Source organism: Desmodus rotundus, chromosome 4, assembly GCF_022682495.2.
Source record: "Desmodus rotundus isolate HL8 chromosome 4, HLdesRot8A.1, whole genome shotgun sequence".
NCBI lineage: Eukaryota > Metazoa > Chordata > Mammalia > Chiroptera > Phyllostomidae > Desmodus > Desmodus rotundus.
In genome coordinates, this window is record NC_071390.1 from 13683241 (window position 1) to 13703674 (window position 20434).

Consider the following 20434-nt stretch of genomic DNA (forward strand, 5'->3'; position numbering starts at 1 on the left):
ATGTAGCTAAGAAAAACCAAACCTGATAACATCCATCCTGTAATTTAGAAGAGCTAGAAACCCGTAACAATAGCACGTGAAGCTGTGTATTGACTGTTTAGAGGTTTTCCGGAGAATGAAGTACGTTCCATTCAGAGGAAATAGTATGTGAAGAGGCAGAGAGATTCAACAGCGTGGTTCGTTTAGGCTGTAGCAGCCGATTCAGTAGGGCTGGGATGTTGGGTGCATTGGGAAGGGTCGAGGCTGAGGGTGGTGACTGCATAGGCAGTGAGGACTAGATCAGAGCACTTCCTCAGCCCAGAGATTAGAGTGTATCCTGAACTTGAGAAGTGACATGGTCAGATTTGCATTTGTAAACTTGTTCCGGGTTAGAAGGAGTGAGAACAATTCTGACTCTGTTGCAGTAGTTCAAGCAAAAGGTAATGAAGGCTTAAATTAAAAGCATAGCAGTGCTATTGGACAGGTGGGCATCGATTGGAAAAGTGTTTAGTAAGTTGAATTTACAAGAGCAAATGCTAGTCCAGATCAACAGAGAGGGACAAGGGGAGAAGAGGGAGGAATGCTCCCAGGTGTTTACCACCAGGGACCTGGGTAGGTGGTACAGCTGACCACCAATGGGGAACTGGTGAGGAGTAGGTTTAGTTGGTCAGGAAAATTGTAATTTCAAACTTCAAAGCGTAAGGCATCAGTAAAATCAGCTGTGTGAGTAGTAGGGAGTAAGGGGATGAATTGAGAGAGAGGCTGGAAGGGAAGTGGGCTGGCAGGTTGTGCGGGTAGGGCCTCACTGAGTGGCAGCCGTTACCTCTGCAAGCTACAAAGTCTGATCCTCAGCCTCACAGTCCAAGGAGCTCCTTCCTAATCACATAGCTCAGAGTTCTGCAGCTGACCAGACCACATGAACCACTGACAAGAAGCCACCCACTTGTGAGATCAGCTGATACTCAGCCGTGCTGTAGGCAAGAGTGAACTAGGTCTTAGACCTTGCCCTCAGATGGCTCGTGATCCAACGGGGAACGCGGACAGCCAGCTAGCTGTCACCCAGTGTGTGTGACCCCAGAGGACAGACGTGCTTTCCCGGGGAGTAATGCCTGTGTCTTCCCTCCTGGGCCCATCTTCCTGGTATTGAGGGACCTGCGAAGCTGAATTAGAGTGTTATCAGAAAGTCACTGGTAGACTTAGATTTAAAGCAAAGTCGGGGTTCTAGAGAAGTCTTGCCCGGTAATGGTTTGCCTCTTTTGTCATCAGAATAACTCACAGACTCGTTCTCTCCAGGTTCTCAGCTTGGGTCTCTTGGAAGTGCTTACAGAATTTCTCATAACTGATAATTTCTCATAACTCAACTGTCCTCGCCATACAACTCTCTGCCAGTTACCATTTGCCCACCATTCCTTCAGACGTGAGGGGCTGTGGATGACGGGCCTATTTATCAGCAGCTTTCTCTTGTCACGTGCCAGCCTACACACTCACAAACCACTTTTCAGGGAGGGTTATTTTTGTGGGTGGTTCACCTCCTTCATTATGAACTTATTTTGCCTAGTTTTACTCCCAAAGAGTGATATTAAGCTCTAGAAACATCTTACTGTTGTTTTTTTATCTTTTTATACTGACTATAGAAGACATCGAATATATATGTGTGTGTGTGTATACATATATACACACATATATATGTATATATATTCACATTTATAGTTATATTAACATCACTCTATTTGGAAACAATAGGAGAAGTCTCTGAGTTTGGAGAGGTTGACCTAAGTACTAGAAGTTCAAGTTCATATCAGAAATCAATCAGTATTATGGAAAGAGACCTGGGGTTGTGAAAAACAATTGTTTTACTCCTACGTGTAGGCGCCTGAAGCAGATTCTTGTTCCTTGTTTTGAAAGACAGTCGTGCTCGGTTTCAGTTTGAGAAGGTCGTCCTTCTCTCCCGGAGACACTCTCGGAGCAGCGCTTATTGGAGAAAATTTCTCCGAAGCGGCTTCTGTAACATCACACTCATTTTGTAGTAAATGTGCCATAGGCATGTTTGGGGGCGTTTAATGGTCAGTGTCTTGAGACCCTGGACGGGGTTTTCAGTTTAACAGAATTTCATAATCCACTTTAACCTATAGCATCGAATTTGCAGGGTGCTATATCAGGCAGGCTTCTCTTGGCTTGGGATGGATGTAATGGAGCCTCAGCCCACGAGGTGATATTCCAAAGACTGATGAACAGTGTAAATGACCGAAAGACCAATAGTATGGAAGAGGGAAAAACGTCCACCTTCTCACTTTCAGCAGCTTCAACAACACATGCGGTTCATATTCCCATGGCAGATGCTTTAAAGTGACTTGCAATTTGAGTATTCCCTTCACATTTTCTTTGTAAATACTTAATGCATTTTTGAATTTATAGTTCCTTGATCCATAAGCTTGGGGGCTTTTTCATAAGACGGAGGCTGGATGAAACGCCGGATGGACGGAAGGACGTTCTCTACCGAGCCCTGCTGCACGGGGTATGTGTCATCGCTAGTTACCCTCACAGCCGTTGCGACAGTTACCACTGTGGGAAGGAAAAGGGACTTGATTGAGATTTTAAATAACTGTTGTCTGAGGAATTATTTGATTGGTTATTGCTTGGGTATGGGTTTGGTGATTATTTTTTGTGATCACCAAAATATAGCATTAGAGGAACTATCTTGTTACTATTTATGTGAGTAAAATGTTTTATCAGTAGTGAAATTGTGTTTTTTTTAAGATTCACCTTTGCTGACCCTTTTCTAAGATGGGTGGTCTTGAATTCATGTTTTACTTTCTCCTGCTATCCCAGCACATAGTCGAACTACTTCGACAGCAGCAGTTCTTGGAGATTTTTCTGGAAGGCACACGCTCTAGGAGTGGAAAAACCTCCTGTGCGCGGGCAGGACTTTTATCAGTTGTGGTAGAGACTGTGTGTACCAACACCATCCCAGACATCTTGGTAATACCTGTCGGAATCTCCTATGATCGTATCATTGAAGGTCACTACAATGGCGAACAGCTGGTAAGAGGACTTCCTATCCAAAATCTTCTTTGCTTTCAAGTCTGTTGCTTTTCGAATTAATTAGGAATGTTTTTGGTGCCGCCTCCTTGTAAGGCATTGTAGGAAACACGGCAGGGTGGATGTGGTGAGTGGCTCCCATCTCCTGTGTCAGCGGGCCGTGGTGCCTGCCTGTGCCCGGGGAGGTGACAGGGTCCGATGTGCCAGTGCTGCCTCCGTCGAGGGACTGGGAAGTGGAAGAACACCTGGCACGGAGTTGCCTACTCCAGTGTGGCGGTGGGGGAGGGGGGTTGCGTGGCTTGTTTTTCCCGGGGCTTACTGTGTGTGCGCAGATTTAAGTTAAGCCTGAAGGACCGATGGGCTATGGTGACAAAGCAACTATAAATTAAATTGCGAAATGGCAGTAACGTTTCTGTAAACTTTTAATTGAAGTAAGTATAATAGCTTTAGGAGAAGGAATGCACAAATCATAAGCATGTCACTTGAATTTTCACAAAGTGATCACACCCACGTAACCAGCACTGAACTCAAGAAAATATGATCAGGACCCTGGGGAACCCCCTTGTGCCCCTCCCATAGCTGTCCCCTCAAGGGTAACCACTTACCTTGACTTCTTAAGGAATAGACCAGTTTTGCCTGTTTTTGAACTCCACAGAAATGGCATTATGTAGTGCGTGGTCTTTTGCATCTGGTTTCCTTTGCTCGAGCCTGTGTCTGTGCGGTTCATCCCAGTTGTTGCCTTTGCTTGGAGCTTGTTTATTCTCAGAGCTGCATGGTGTTCCAATGTGAGTGTACCGTAGTTATCTGTGCTGGTGTCGAAACCAGTTTGGTTCCCAGTTTGTGACTGTGATCCCTCTTGTACATTTCTCTCGATGGCCATGTGTGTGCCTTCTGTTGGGCACGTACCCAAGAGTGGAATCGCTGGGTCATAAAGTGTGCGTGCCTTCAGCTTTAGCAAATACTGCCAAACAGTTTTCCAGAGTGCTTTTCCAGCTCACCATTCCTGCTGGCATTGTGAGAGGTCCAGAGGAATTTAGTTTTGTTCTTACTTAGGGTGGAAGTCTTGGGCAGGGTACTTGTTTCAAGCCTACTGCCCCAAACACGTCAGAAGCTCAAGGACACTCGATAAGTGGAGGCTTCAAAAGTTCAGTGATGGGCCTGGGTTATTGTCTCTCCCTTGTGAAATCCCTCCCCGTGTTTGTAGGTGTCCGTTCTGAGTGCGTATTCCACTCACCTGTCTGTCTCATGAGGTCATATCTGCGTCCTGTGTCCATTATGTATGGCTGTCACTGTGCCCTATGTATCTTAAATATTCAGTAAATGTTTACTAAATGAATAAGTAGCTTAAAGGTCACTCTGGGGCTGGATTTGGCACTCAGCTGTCTGATGTTAAGTATTTGGACTCTGGTGATCATCAGACCTTAGATAAGCGACCTCTTTGACATTTTTATCTGAGAATTACAGAATGCGCGTAACTCTTCAACCTAGGTCATTTTTGTCCTTCATTAGTTCGCAGTAGTATTTTTGTGACTGATGTAAATAGTGCATTGAATGGTGTTAAATGATTTGTTTTTCGTTGACCAGATTACCTCTCCCAGTGACGTGATTACGTCTTTTATAACCTTTGAATGCTAAATATTTTCTGACAGGTCTTCATCAATGGATACTTATTTTCCTTGTTCATGCATTGTTTTTTTTTTTTGTTTGTTTGTTTTTAACACAAGCCTCTAGTTTCCATACAAACAAAAGGAAACAAAAACTCTATTCTTTGGCTAACAGAATGTTTGCATATGTGCGAGCTTTATTTCTTACCATGTTATTCTTTCAAAATTGGAATTTAGGGGAAACCTAAGACGAACGAGAGCCTTTGGAGCATAGCTAGAGGCGTTATCAGAATGTTACGGAAAAACTACGGCTGTGTCAGAGTGGATTTCGCACAGCCGTTTTCCTTAAAGGTCAGTGTCTGTTGGAGCGAAGCTGCTTCAGAGTGCTGGTGTGGCTCCGTGTGGGAGGGTCTGGGCCCTCTCCTGCCCCAGTCCTGCTTCTGTCGCCTCAGCTTCTTCTCTTGTAAAGTGGGGACTGTGTCAAGAGTGGCCTTTCCTACATTTTTCTACCAAAGTACCCCTGTCAACCAAGGACAGTAAACACCTCTCTTTGGGAGATTTCGGGTTCAACATTTATTGCTATTGTTTTTAATCCATGAGAATTTTGCATGTTGTTATATATCAGTATTTTATATTGCGTTTTTAAATTGCTTTTTGGGGAAATTTGTCAGGACATGACCCCTAAAAGCTGGGTACAAATGACAGTATAGGATGATGCTCTAACCTACCAAGCGGAATCCAGGACTCACAAATTCTGAGGGTGGGGTCGTCCTCATGGAGAAGCCTGGGCCTCGTGGGTCCCCGAGGTCCTGGCAGTTTTAAAATCCTAAGGTTTTTGAATTGGTTAAAGAGAAAGAGAAGAATGGGTAATGGTCCTGCTTCCCCTGTTCCATCTGCTGGTTTTATTTTAAAAGATTCTAATTGTTGTGCTAGATGCTTTCTGGCCTTAAGGGCTTCCAATTTAGGAACATCAGCATTCCTTACCAATTTTAAAACTACTGCACAGAGTCTCTGTCTTGTTACGATTTGCCGTGGGGTTGAAGTTCTTTTGAATATTATGTGACCCTCAGGTTGTCAGATTTCCTCTAAAAAGCCTGGTTATGTCAGTCGTCACTAATAATAATATTGGAAATGTTAAATAATTTTTTGAAGATGTGAAAAAAGTTAACTTTTCTCCTTTAATGTGTAAATGATTTTGCTTAGGCATCATCCTGTCCGTTGTATTCTAAATTCTTAGACTTTGTGCTTGACAACATTCTGTGGTTATTCTGGACTTGTAAGGGTAGTTCAGGTTGCAAAAACTGCCCCTCGTGCTCTGCTGCGCAGCTCGTTTTCTGAAACAACCCCCTCTTTGCTTTTTTAATATATTTTACATGTGTTTATATAAATGAGGCAGTGAGAATAAATGTTTTCCTTCCCCAGGAATATTTAGAAAGCCAAAGTCAGAAACCTGTGTCAGCCCCACTCTCTCTGGAACAAGCTTTGTTACCAGCTATACTTCCTTCCAGGTGAGGTTTGTGGAAATTTTCATATTAACTAAACTTTCAAGTATCTATTACTTTTATATATCAGCACTTAAAGAGCTTATGCTGTCCTCAGTGGGGTGGTTGTACACAGACCATTTAAGTGGGGTGAGTTGAGGCAGAAGTAGCCTTGCTTAGGTTCCAGGTTAACTTTAAGAAGACCATGCCATGTTCTTCTTTCCACCCTCTAGCTTGAGCAACTTTTCTCCTGGCTTTATAAAGGATATTGAAGTGATATGCTTTCATAGTTTGGAGGTTTTTGATTTATTTGCATTATAAATCTGTTTGATTTTGTGAATCAGGTAGGAGTTCTTATTTGATTTGTGCTTTTTTCCTGAATTCTTTTTGATAGTAGCTTGGATTTTGCACATTGTACTTAGGTGCACAGTGCCAGAGCTTTTCTGTGTGAAGTTTACAGAATTCAAAATTAATTGTACTTTAGAGGAGTTGAATATTAAATCTTTTCTTTAATGTGTTAGAGAAACTGAATATTAAACCTTTCCTTTAATGTGTTCAAGTGTCAAATTTTCATAAACTTTTAAAAATAAGGTATCTTGCTTTATGCACGTTTTTAGCCAGGGGGCTTCAGAATTGATGTACTAATAGACTGTTTAGTTATAACTAAATAATGTGTTTTGGCCAGGAGAGTGTAGGAAAAAAAATAACCCACCGAACTAATCAATTTGGAGTTTAAATTTAGAATCTGTAGTAATTTACAGTGTCTAATACATTTATACCTTAGACCCACATAGTTTGCTCTGTAAAAGAGTGTGATTGTAGAAGTCTAATTTTTAAGAGAACTTTTCAGACCCAATGATGCCGCTGACGAAAGTGCAGACATGTCCACTAATGAGTCCAGAAATGCAGCTGAGGAGTCGCTCCGAAGGAGGCTGATCACCAACCTGGCTGAGCACGTGCTTTTCAGTAAGTGCAAGGATGCGCTCTGTCGGCCTGCAGTTGGGATTGGGCACCTGCACTGCAGGCCCCGCAGGTGCCTGAGTCCGCCCAGCTTGGTTCCGCTTCAGGCTCCAGCACCTAATACTAGGTGGTGGGTACGTGGTTAGCAGGAAGGGGGCGCTGTGGGGTCCGAGGTAATTGAGGGCAACATCTCACTAGTGCCCGATGATTAGTAGGCCTCGTGCTTCACAAAGCATGCAGTGATGCTGAAGTGATTGCTTACCTCTTTTGCTCAAGAATTTGTTTCCTTGAACTAACTCGTAGTGCAGCATCTAGGTTTACAGTTGCATGTCCCTTTCCTCTCTGACCCCGTGCTTGGTTATTCAGCAAATACTGAAGAGCTACCATGTGGAAAGCCTTGTGTTTAGCTGGGGGGAATACAAATTGAGGAATGAATGGTTCAGCACTTAAAGAGCTTATGCTGCTCTCAGTGGGGTGGGTGCACACAGGCAATGTAAGTGCAGCGAGTCGAGGGCAGAGGTAGTCTCCCTTAAGTTCCAGATGGCAGTGTTGGGTCATGCTGTAGAGGCCGCTCCGCAGTCCCATGCAGCCTCATGGTCCCGTGGTGTGCAGGCCGCTAGGACCTCTGTTTCCTGGGCCTCATTGCCCGTCAGGTCCGAGTCGCAGCACTTCCTGCCAACCCTGGGGTGGAGGCTTCCTCACCTCCTCTGGCTCCTCCCACCCTCGCTACTCTTATCCTGCTTCATGCTGGACAGAGCATTCTTACTGGAGCATGTCTGATGTGTCTCTTTCCCGTGCTTGAAATCTGGATGCTATAAACAGTACATCCTTAATGTTGGAAAATTGGAAAGTAAGGATAAAACCCACTACCAAGTAACCAGGGGTGTTGCTCTTTAGTCTCTAAAAATCTTTTTCACAGTTTTGTATTGTGTTCTTTTCCATTTATAACACAAATATTATATGTTTTTTTAAAAAACTTTGCAAACATTCTTTTTTAATGGCTATAAATATAACACTGGGTGCTGTTTTGTTTTTTAAACACTGGAGACCACATCAATGTGAGTGAAGTATTCTTGAATTCATTATCATCTCAGCAAACTCACAAATGGTGTGTTTATTTCAGATTATTCCATTGGCATTCTCACATTTGATTTTTATGATTATAATGTCCTACAAATGCAGAGTATGGGGTTCTGGAATATAGTCATTCTCAGATTTATTTCTGTCCCTTTCTTCCCTGCCTCTGAGCCAGGCCAAAAAGAGGAAATGAAAATACACCGAGCACCAACCGTGAGGGTGGGACCCGAGGCAGGCCGGCCCCTTTCGTGCTCACATGGCCTCGAGGACTAGGTGGCGTTCCCATTTACCAGAGGGAAGGCCGAGGCTGGGAGTTTAAGTAACTTTCCTCAAGTCATGAAATTAGTCCGTGTAGAAGTTGGGCTTTGAACCCAGTTTTTCTGACTGTGAATGCCCCTCCCCAGCACCCTGTGAACCCCTGTGGGAGGGGTGTAGAGTTTCAGCGCAGTAGGCTGCAGCCAGGAACAAGTCCAGGTACACAACAGGATATCCTTGTCGAGCTCGTAGAGCAGGCTTATGCTCTCGGTCTTGGTGTTCCCATAAAGGTGTCTCTCGGTCGTTCAGTAACTAAATTCCATTATCCGGCATTGAAGGTGGACCTGCCCTAGACTGAATGCTGTTATATGGTGCATAAAGCCTTGTGTTTGCCTTTCAGCCGCGAGCAAGTCCTGTGCCATTATGTCAACACACATCGTTGCCTGCCTGCTCCTGTACAGACACAGGCAGGTACGTCCACAGGGCCGCCGGGGTGAGGCGGCGTGAGCCAGCAAGTGTGACAGCGCTTTCTTTGTCGGGTGTTCGAATACTGGGGGTGGCACATCAATTTCTTGACATTCTGGGGGGCTAGCGCTTTAACCAGTTTTTTCTCTGCGTTGGTATTTTGGCCCTTTTTCTGTGTGTGCCTGCGGGGAGCTGCGGAACAGCCAAAGCAAGAAAAAAAATCTTTGAACGGCCTCTTGGCCTTTTGGGAAGTAGGTTTTCCACTGTCGTGAGACCATTTCTGTCTGTTTCTGTAGGGAATTGATCTCTCCACGTTGGTGGAGGACTTCTTTGTGATGAAGGAGGAAGTCTTGGCTCGTGATTTTGACCTGGGGTTCTCGGGGAATTCAGAAGACGTGGTCATACATGCCATTCAGCTGCTGGGCAACTGCGTCGCAATCACCCACACCAGCAGGAACGATGAGTTTTTTATTACTCCCAGCATAACGATCCCATCAGTCTTTGAACTTAACTTCTACAGCAACGGGGTGCTGCATGTCTTTATCCTGGAGGCCATCATAGGTACGGGGGGCCCTGAGACATTTTCAGAGGAAATACAAGGGCCTAAAACACACAGTGGTGTCTACCTCAGCTTGGATGGTAGCCCCTTGTTCGAGGGAATGCATTGCTATATGTTTAGCTTTCAAAGAAAAATATAATCTGCTGTGCTACTATTTGTAGCTCATTTTTACATCTACTATTCAACGAGTAGTTCCTGAGTTAGTGCATAGCATCATACCGACGACTCAGGGGGAGAGGCGGGTGTCTTGCTGTCCCGGAGCTGACACATGGGGTGAGAGGGGACATTCATGTGGCAGGGGTGTGAGTGCTGGAGGCTCCTGTGTGATCAAGGGGGACACTGGAGAAGGGAGCAGAGGGGACCGAAGGCCCTGAGGAAGGCATTTGATAGAGTTGGGATCACATGGACTCATGAGAAGTGGATCCGGAAATTTCTCCAGTGAAATGCAGATAATTCTTTTTCTTTTCTTAAAGATGTTATCTATTTAGACAGAGGAGAAGGGAGGGAGAAAGAGAGGGAGAAAACCATCAATGTGTGGTTACCTCTCATGTGCCCCCTACTGGGGACCTGGCCCACAACCCAGGCACATCCCTGACTGGGAATAGAACCGGCGACCCTTTGGTTTGCAGGCCGGTGCTCATCCACTGAGCCACACCAGCCAGGGCGCAGATAGTTATCTTTGATGTAACAACCTAGTAAGGTTATCCAAGTTATCCAAGCCAGTTGAAGTTTTTCTTGGCACTCTAAGGCAGCTGGCTTCATGGATGCTTTCACTTCCTCAGCCTGCAGCCTTTACGCAGTTCGGAACAGGAGGGGTGCAGGTGGGCCTGCCGGCGGGTCCTCCAGCTTGATCAGCCAGGAGCAGCTGGTGCGGAAGGCGGCCAGCCTGTGCTATCTGCTGTCTAACGAAGGCACCATCTCTCTCGTAAGTACCAGTTCTTAGTGCTTGCTGCCTGTTCTCTTTTTCCTAAGCATTTTTATGAAACATCAACCACCTTTGTTTTTCTCGTAGAGAATTTTTGCTCTGTTACCAAGGCTCTACATTCATTCTTCTGCTGGTCTCACTGCCCGCCGAAGCAGTCTGTCATTTACTATTGGGTGTAGGGTGTGCTGTTGGGGTCACCGCTCTGGTGACCCCTTTGTGCACCCGTGGTTGCGCCACGTCCTGCCTCAGTCAGATCCAAGATTACCGAGCTGGTATTGTGCAGCCGGCACTGGGGCAGAGGTTTGTAAATAATTAACGCATCTGCTCGTGGATGATAGGAGCACAGAAGAGACAGAAACAGCCGTAAAAAGCAGATGTGCTCAATCCTTTCTCACTTTACAAATGGGGGAACTAAGGCCCAGCAGTACTAGTGAGCACTTTATGTTATTTTCAAGCACTTGTAGGCATTTATAAGGAGGCATACATATTAAGCAGCAGAGATATTTTTTCCTCAAAGTTACCAACAAATAGAATTCATATTTTATTTAAAGTCTAGGATTCTCTTCCATCCACCTGTATGAATGTGTCTTGGGACATTTATGAGTACATGTGTTATGAGTGCAGCCCTCCTCCATGGCGGCCTTTGCATGTGGCATATTGGTGGCCCTTGAGGGAGAGGGGAGGGTCGATAAGTCTCCCGAGATTGCCTTTATCCTTCTCCTGGGTCTTTTTGAGTTACTTTACTGTTGTGTTTCCTCACCCACCACCTTTATGTACAACACTTACTCCATGAGAGCTTTTGTGGAGAAGTTGTGTTATAAATGAAAAGTAGGTGTGGGGCCTGACAAGCAGCCCCGTGAGGCCTTGCTTCACTGGGGTGGGGAGAGACTGAGCTGGGAGCTCCTTTGCAGGTGGTGCCACATCGGGTGCTCCGCCATACAGGTGAACGAGGCCTCTTCATGGTGTTTCCCATGACCGTGCATATTTATCAGGGGGGTGGGCATCGGAAGCCTTAGGACGTGCCCAGGGCAGCAAGGTAGGTCATGTCATGGAAGTATTTGGCAGCTCCCCATACAGTGTTTTTCTGTTTTTAACAAAAGAAGTATAGGACTCTGACATTGACGTTTATTTTTATTTATATGTTTGATTTAATCTTTGTATTTTTTTCCATCACTACTTAGTCCCCTTATTCCTCCTGCCTCCAGCAATCCCCACACTGTTGACCATGTCAATGGGCCCATTTTCCTTTTTGCATTTCAGTCCCTCCACCTCCTCCCCTCCCCTCCACCTTAGCTGTCATCTGTTCTCTATCTACTAGTCGGTCCCCGTTTTCCTTGTTAATTCAGTTTGTTCACTAGATTCCACACATAAGTGAAGTCATGTGGTATTTGTCTTTCTCTGACTGGCTTATTTCACTTATTTCAATGTTCTCCAGGTCCATCCATGCTGTTGCAAAGGGTAAAATTTTTCTTTTTTATGGCTGAGTAGAATTCCATTGTGTAAATGTCCCATAGTTGTTTTATCCACTCATCTACTGAAGGACCCTTGGGCTGCTTGCGTATCTTGGCGATTGTAAATAACGCTGTAGTGCGTTGACATTGACATTTAAATGTCTTGTCTTTTCAGCCCTGCCAGACGTTTTACCAAATTTGCCATGAAACAGTAGGAAGGTTTATCCAGTATGGCATTCTCATAGTGGCGGAGGTAAGAGAAACAGCTTTTCTTTATCTGCCTTCGTTTAGTTCCTTGCTCTTCATTTCCTTGTCTTTTCTACCAATTCTTTTAACTAGTATAACAACCAATTCTATTAAGCAATAATTACCTTTGATATATAGTCGAGTCCAGATGAAGAGAAGAGAAAAACCGGAATGAGGAGAATAAATGTCCTTTGGGGGTGTTTAATATTTTGGCTCCTTTTGTGTGGCTGCTGTTGTCTAAAACGTGTCTGCACTTAATGCCAGGCCTCCTGCAGTTGTTGTCAGACGAGGTGTTTCACCTCTCAGTGTGCTTGCAGCTTGCAAGTACACACTCTTCTCTTTTGAGGCTTTATTTTAATTGTGGTAAATTTAGCAGCGTGGTTGTGACCTGGGAAAGTAGGTATCAGTTTAGAAAGGGTGCAGGTATTTTTGTTTGATGTGTCTGGTCGCTTTCCCCAACTCTTTCTTTCCTTCTTTCTTTCCTCGCTGTTTCCTGAGTGGTTCTGCATTTGGAAAGGGAAGTGAGTTGACGCTGTAGAGGGCTAGACAGAGAAGGGTGGGGAAGGGAATGAGAGCAGACCACTTGGCCGGGGCCCAGTCGGCAGGGGCCTGTGTGCCTGTGCCTGTCGGTTCACTGCTGGTCCTCTCGTTGGCACAGCAAGACGATCAGGAAGATATTAGCCCCGGTCTCGCTGAGCAGCAGTGGGACAAGAAGCTTTCCGAACGTTTGTCTTGGAGAAGCGATGAAGAAGACGAAGACAGTGATTTTGGTGAGGAGCAGCGAGATTGCTACCTGAAGGTACTTTGGTGAAGAATTCTGGTGGACGTTACACTGATGAGTTGAGGCTGAGGCTGCCACTAGTTAATGAAGCTCCGATAAAAGTGGGACTCTGGTGACTTAGTCACAGCTTAAGTACCCGCAAAGCAGCTGTGGTTCTTTCTACCTAGTGAATAAAGGCATGCAAGCTGTTTGAGTTGAATTAATCCATTAAATTGTGAGTATAATTAAATGGAAAAGGAAACAAGTGCAAATTCAGGAAGGTGAATGTCCTGGTTAATGCCTTCATGACCCTCTCGCCAGAACAGACAGGTGCAGACCTGCACGCACACCTGCATGCACACCTGTATGCACACCTGCACCCACACCTGCACTCGCACCTGCACTCACCCCTAAGGAGGCGGTGTTTATGTTCTGTCACCACCTAAGCAAGGCAGGGCCATCCAGCTGTGGTGCAGAAGGTACCAGTCAGCTGTCACTGACGGGCTGCTCTTTCTGAGCATTCTCAGTCTTGCCGTCGCTTCTAAAGTTTTATGCATCTGGCTCTTCACCTTCATTAATGCAAATCCCATCACAGGAGGAAGTTCGGACTTTTAAGTTTGATTGTCCCTGATTTAGAAAAATCAGTTGTGTCTAATTTGTAATTTTAGAGGTTAATACTGATGACTGATCTTTTCTGAACACCTGAAGTGGATTACGTTTTCTGGAGTGGGAAAACACCCCTCGTTTAAACACGCACGGAGCTGGGAGGTGTAGCTCCTGGAGAGCCCAAGTGACATTTAGAGGATTTTTCCATTGGGGCTTTATTAGTTCCAGGATGGGGCAGTGGTATGTGCCTTGCTTGGCACATACCGGAGGAGCTTATCTGACTATGCCTGTTTTGGGGGGACAGTGAGAGCCTCTCCGTCACCACTACCACCACTTCCCTTCCTCCCCTGGACTGTGGGCTGAAGGACAACTGAGGAGGACAGGAAGTGGGGACCTGGGAGGACTGAGCTGATCTTGTGGTTTTGTCATGTGACCTTTCTGTATACTCAAGTGACTGTCGAGCCAGGCTTCCAGCCCTGTAGAGTCTAACCTTGGGACTGGCTATTTTCAATGAAGACAATATGTCATAATTATGTCATTCAGGTATGACAATTTCTTCTAGCCAGATGCTCAATGAACAGAAACCTCACGTACTGTAAAAGTCAATGATTATGAAAAAAACGCATTTCCAAACCTATAGTCATTTCCAACAGAGGTTCTGTGTGCATGAGCAAGCACCAGGCTGCTTCTGGGTAGCGACGGTGAGAGCCGTCTTCTGAAGCTACTGGGGCCCCAGGAAGTTCCTCTGTCGGTGAGTCGTTTCTCTGGTCCCTTCTCTGTGACTTGGTCTCTGCTCTTGCCCAGGTGAGCCAATCCAAGGAGCACCAGCAGTTCATCACCTTCTTACAGAGCCTCCTGGGCCCCCTGCTGGAGGCCTACAGCTCCGCAGCTGTCTTCATCCACGGCTTCAGCGGCCCTGTTCCCGAGCCCGAGTACCTGCAAAGTCTGCACAAATACCTCATCACCAGGACAGAGAGAAGCATCGCCGTCTACGGTATGCATGCCGCTAGTCGGGCATCTTTTAAATCGGTGGTTGTTTGATTACCGGGATCTGCCCATTGTAGGAAATTGGGGGGGGAGGAATTGCAAAATTATCCTGACCTCCCCTCACTCCATAGTCCCATCTTTTGTGGGACTCATGGAAGTTGTTCATGTAGTTGCTTGTTTGTTCTTGTTGTGTTGTAGTAGCCCATTGTATGAATACCACATCTTACTGATTCCTTGTGATGTTGATGGGTACTTGGGTTGTTTGCCCTTCAGAGCTACTATGGATAGAGCTGCTCTGCACATGTTTGAATACGTCTCTGGGTGAACATACGTGCGCATTATGTTGGGCGCATATCTAGGAGTAGAATTGCCTGGTCACGGCGTGGTGGGCCCTGATGGTGCTTCACAGGTCGGGTAGCGATCGGTCTGCACTTCCACCGGCGGTGTCTGTTCCACACCCTGGCCAGCACTCGGTATTGTCTGTGGAATAAGAGATGTGGTTGGTGTGGGGGTAGCATACAGTGACAGGGGGTTTATACAGTTGTGGCTTAGAGCTGAAGCTACCTTGAATCATTTTTAGAGACAGAGATCTCTAGAGACAGAGTTCTGTCTGAAGACACGGTCTGATCTGGATCCGTATCTAGAGAGAGAGCTCTAAGATCCAGGTGGATCTGCTCTAGATCTCCATCTAGAGATAGCATCACCTTACTTTATAGATGAGGAGACTTTTCGGGTCACAGAGCTAGTTAATGGGCACCCCTGGGTCTACAGCTCTCTGACCTCTAGACTGTGCTCTTTCTGGTTCCGCTGCCATAGGAACCATCGGCGCCATTTAAAAGGGTTTCCACACGTCCCATTTGCCTCTCACAAAACCCCTGCAAGATGGATGTTTTAGGTATTTCTCTTCCCCTCCCTCCCTCCCTCCCTCCCTCCCTCCCTCCCTTCCTTCCTTTCTTCCTCTTTCTCCTTATTCTTCTCTCCTTCTCTCTCTTTCTTCTTTTTCTTAAAAGATGACAAAGGTTTAAAGAAGCAGCAAACCCTCTGAGACCTCACGGGTCACCAGCAGCAGCCACAGTCTGACCTCAGTCTGCGGACTTGCTCTTACCCTCTTTGTAGCCCCCCGCTTTCTTGTGTGGGTTTGGGGCTTGCTGGGCCTAAACATTGGACAGATCTTATTCTCTCCACAGCTGAGAGTGCCACGTACTGTCTTGTGAAGAACGCTGTGAAAATGTTTAAGGATATTGGGGTAAGTGTCTACCACTTACAGTAGGAAAGCTTGTGCTAGCTTCTGTTCTCTCTCTGTTTAGATGGAGTCTGTCTGACCCCCCGTGTGCTGGGGGGGGGGGGACCCTCAGAGAAGCAGTTTCTGCTGGACTAGTCATGGAGGCATTTCTGGGGATGGGTGGGGGCATGTGGAAGGTGAGGCCCCTCAGGACAGATTTCTTCGGAAGTTCCAGAATTTTGCTGGTTTTCACCTTCCTTCCAAAACTGTTTATATACAGTGTGCCAGTGTGTTTGGAGATCTGCTACAGCCGGGCAGGGATGTTAACGATGCCGCATGGCTCTCAGTTATCTCGCTGTATTTACCAGTATCGCTGGAAGTATCCGCAGCTACCCTTGACTTTCACACGGGACGTGTGTTCCGTGGAGGTGCAATGGCCTTTGTAAGGGGCTGTATGTGACTTAATTCTGACACAAATTGTAGAGTGTGTCCACTGGCTGCGGTCCACTGAAAACAACGCCGCCCCTGCACCCGTGACGCCCACCCCACACTCGGAGACGCGTGCAGAGCATGCTCTTGAAGCCAGGATGCGGTTTATATGCCTTCCTGCTTTGGGGAGGTCTGGGACCCAGGCCAGGGTTGGTGACAGAAATGTCCCCTTTTCCGGTGTGTGTTTAATTCAATCTAAACTTTCCCTCTAGGTTTTCAAAGAAACCAAACAAAAGCGAGTGTCTGTTTTAGAACTCAGCAGCACTTTTCTACCTCAGTGCAACCGGCAAAAACTCCTAGAATATCTTCTGAGTTTCGTGGTGCTGTAGGTAATGCCGGCACCTTTGGCTGGTAAAGGGCATGGACGACCCGGCGCGGGCTCCGGCCCTGCGGAAAAGTGGAAGGTGCCGTCGTGTGGCCAGGCTGCCCTGTCGCGACGTGACCTCCTGGAAGACAAGTGCCTTCTCCCCTCCAGGGATCTGTGAGCCTCCGGTCCTGAGACGACATGGCAGCCTGCAGGCGACGCTGCGGGGCCCTCAGCCTTTGCTTGCGATTCCTAATCAGTAGGTTACAAATGAAATCTCAAAAATGATTTTGGAGTTTGTGAAACTCTTATGTTTTAAGTGTAACTGTTAAGGACTAATTACTGTGAAGGACAAAAAAATGTAGCTGTGTTCTGAACGGAATCTAGTGTAGTGTACTTAATGCTGTCGGGGAATTCACTGGTATGTTTTCTCACTAACTGCTAATCTTCCTTTAAAAGTACTTAAGTCACCCATTTACTGTTTTTTTCCTCCCAGTCTTATCTTTGTCAATAGAAGTACATTTTACACGGGAGCACCCTCCATCCCAAAGTGCGTCACGGAGAACGGGCCGGCACACTTCACACCCAGGCATCTTGCTGTGCTGTCCTTTGCAGCCAGGTGCAGAAAGTGTTTTATGAACTACATGAAAACACAGTGTTTGGTTAGGTCAGGGACAGAGGTAATGTGATCGACATCTAACACCAGGAAGTACATTTGGCTGGCAAGATTCAAGGTGAACTTGGCCAGAAAACTGACTTTGAAAACTTTTGCTCGTATGAAAAAGTACCATTGAGTTTTCACTGACCAGCAAGTATTTAGGAATGACTTCTGTTTCATGTCTATTTCCTCTCCCACCCTCCAGGTGTACCTGCCTCTCACAGGTACAGCTGTTTTTGGAGATCCTCCAGCCAAGCAGCAGCTGTCCCAATTCACTGGCTTGGCCGGCTAGGCTGTGGGCAGGAAGTGCTCCGGCGGCAGGCTGCTGCCCAGGGCCCTCCCGCACGCACACAGGTTGTGCACAGAGCCCAGTGCAGGTGCCTGGTCCCCACGTGAGGTGTGCAGCGTGCAACCTGCTGACTGGTGAATGGTCAGAGGCGTTTATGGATCTTTAGCTTTGAGGAGAAGTCAGGGCCCTTTAAAAATGTAGAGGGATTATATGCCTCAACTCTGAAACCACGTAGTGGTGAATCATTGTGAAAGCCTGCCTGTTCTTAATAGGCAGGTGCCTTTTTGGGAGTGGGCAGTGTTCGATAAGTGTGGTAACTGTGATTTCTTAAAGATCATGTGACAGTAAAACGTTTTCTAGCAGCTCACTATCCCTTCTCTCCATGGCTATGGAATGAGGAACTTTTCCTAATGAATATTGCATCTAGTCTTTGAATTTAATACAAAAGTACTGAGAATGAAGTTTGTACTTTCATAAGCTTGTATTTTAAACACTAATCGTATTTCATGAATATCCTGTGTGTGTGGGGAGAGGGCAGGGCACTGATCAATACTTCACTTTGTCTGAAATAATCTCCTTGGGAACTCGTAGCAATAACAAGGCCGTGGTGGCCTCCCACCGCTCACGGACCCCCCGCTGAGGACCTAGTCCTTCCTGACAGGGACACACGCAGCACTGAGCCATGGCCGTTGTTGTCGCGGTTCTGGTGTGGAGGGGGGGGTCTTCACCTTGTAGCACTTCCTTTCACTAACTGGGGGTTCTGGGCTTGGGGATACACAGGGAGGCTTACCTGTCCTGGCGTGAGTTCCTTACCTAGGCCAGCAAACATTGCACTAGTCTCTTATTCATCCCCTGAAGTGAAGATGAGGGAGTCCTCAGACTGGCTCTCGGCTCTCTGGGACTTCAAGGTTGGGGCTGACTTCCTTGTGGACACTGCTGCCCTGCTTGTGACTTCTGCTGAAAGCCGCTGCCTGGCCAGGCTGAGCAGGGAGCAATGGCTTCTCTGGCTGTATTTCCCCTTGCGGTTGGTTTGTTTTCTAGAAACCTAATCAGGCGCTTTAAGGAATGCAATATATAATTCCCTAGCTCTCTCGCCACTTAACTCACTGTGAGACTAAATATGCATGCTTTTTTGTAATTAACTGGTGCTTTGAAAACCTTTTTTAAGGAAGAAAAATCCCAACCAAAGTTACGCCCATCCAGACAAGCTGACCCCTGGGTTAATGTTCACACAACTCATCCTTCAGTGCCTCAGTACCGAGAACCTGCGCGTCATCACGATAAGGCTTCCAGGTAGCAGTTTTGGCTTCCAGGTAGCAGTTTCGCTTCAAAGACTTATTTTCATTGTTTTCCAAAAGCGAATGGCTTTCATGTAAGATTAAACAAACAAATTAGGTGCTTGTAAATAATGTATTACAGTTTACTCTACTGCATTTCTCTGAAACCGAAATGCATGCCTTCTAGGGAAAGACTGTGAGTCAAGTTAAAAAAACAAACAAAAAAACCCCAATAATAAAAAGTAGGAAACTGCACTACTTCCAAATGAGAATGTCCCAAGTAATTCAGAAGAGGGGAAGGAATTTTTTGCTCTCTTCAATTTTAAGGGAAATGCAGGGGAAGAGCTAGTGTGGAATCCTGGAGCAGTGAGAGAAATACCGAGGCCAGCCTTCTCAGATCAGGAAGTCTCTTGACGCCCTGAGGGTGAGGGAGAAGCTGCATCGGAATCGCCATGAATGTCAGCTCGGGAGGTGGTCCGGGGGTGGGGGTGGGAAGTATGTCCCCTAGTTCCCGGAGCAGTTCAGTGCTCTGTGTGATGTCCACAGCTGTTCTGTGGAAGACAGTGTCACTGGTAACATAAAGGTGGCCGTGGATCCTCTTTCCGCGACCCCATGCACTGCAGCGCAGCCAGGGCTCGGCATCCACCAGGACTGAACCTGTTTCACCCAGCATTTCCACACGTGTCACCCCAGGGCCTCTTCCCCCTCTAGGACTTCGTGAGCCTCTCACTCGGTTCCCTTGGGAAACACTAGGTTGGGCAGTTGTTAAGGTGGCACTGAGGCCAGAGCCGCGTGAATTTTGCACAAATGTTACATTTGACGGCTGTGCGTTTCCTCCCCTTGGGACAATGGGCACCGAGAACTGCAGTACAGGGTCCGAGCCTCTCCTTTGACAGGCAGGTGGGTCATAGGCTATCCCGGGTGTTTTCACTAAAGTAGCAAAATTAACACACAGATTAACTGTGGTAAGTGATTAAGATTTTTATTCCGACTTAGAAAAAAATACTGCACAATTGAATGTACAACAGATTTTTATCCACAGAAGGTTCTAGTGTCTAGCGGTCACAGGGCCTGTTCCTGCAGTTTATAAGACTTAATCTGGAACGTACATCTGTTTTTTAAAACACCCTTTCTAGGAACTCGAGACTTGGCAGCTGGCATTTGAGTTTAATACAAACTAATGACTGCATTTTGACTTTATTTCTAAACACCTAAAGCTCAAAAATGCCTTGATGGAAGGTGTTAAACTATTTGCCTGTTGTACAGAGAAACATTAAATTGTGTGAGAAGTTACTTTTACTGTGAAACAACATGGTGTGATTTTGTGAGCGGCACTTATTTGGAAACCTTGATCAATTTGTATGCTGTTCATGTATTGTAAGAAGCACAGAATTGTAGTTTTGTTTTAATAAATCAAAGTATATATATATATATATATTCTTGACGTCTTGCATTTGTAATTAAGTTTCTACATAATTCATTGTCTAAACAATTGTTCTTCCTCGACTTCACATAGAACTTTGTTACAATGCTCGTAAGAAATATGCTTACGTAAACCTATGTGAGCACGTGCAGAGTATGATGTCCTGACCGACTCGGAGCTCTGGAGATGGGACAGGTACCTGCAGCTCCGCTCCCGCTGTCCGTAGTGAACGTTCACGTCACAGATAGATTCTTCGGGTGTCCGTCAAACTCCCTTTCTACTTGGTGCTTTGGTCATGTTTTTATATATTCGGTTTATGAAAGTATGTACTGAAGTGTTTGATTTTTCCTACTAATACATAATAACTGCTCAAAAATG

General features: G+C 46.1%; 1 protein-coding gene across 4 annotated transcripts in view; it reads left to right on the forward strand.

The window, feature by feature from the left end:
• The window catches only part of GPAM (glycerol-3-phosphate acyltransferase, mitochondrial), a 68993-nt gene extending 48925 nt beyond the window's left edge, over positions 1-20068 (forward strand). For all 4 annotated transcript variants that reach the window (XM_045191460.3, XM_053922508.2, XM_024555625.4 and 1 more), the window contains exons 9-21: positions 2395-2494; positions 2809-3021; positions 4860-4973; positions 6045-6130; positions 6954-7069; positions 8796-8866; positions 9157-9421; positions 10202-10344; positions 11971-12048; positions 12700-12840; positions 14212-14401; positions 15582-15640; positions 16318-20068. In XM_045191460.3, the coding sequence (XP_045047395.2) occupies positions 2395-2494; positions 2809-3021; positions 4860-4973; positions 6045-6130; positions 6954-7069; positions 8796-8866; positions 9157-9421; positions 10202-10344; positions 11971-12048; positions 12700-12840; positions 14212-14401; positions 15582-15640; positions 16318-16434 (1693 nt within the window). In that variant the 3' untranslated portion in view covers positions 16435-20068. The remainder of the gene's footprint in view (positions 1-2394; positions 2495-2808; positions 3022-4859; positions 4974-6044; positions 6131-6953; positions 7070-8795; positions 8867-9156; positions 9422-10201; positions 10345-11970; positions 12049-12699; positions 12841-14211; positions 14402-15581; positions 15641-16317) is intronic.
• The last annotated feature ends 366 nt before the right edge of the window (positions 20069-20434 follow it).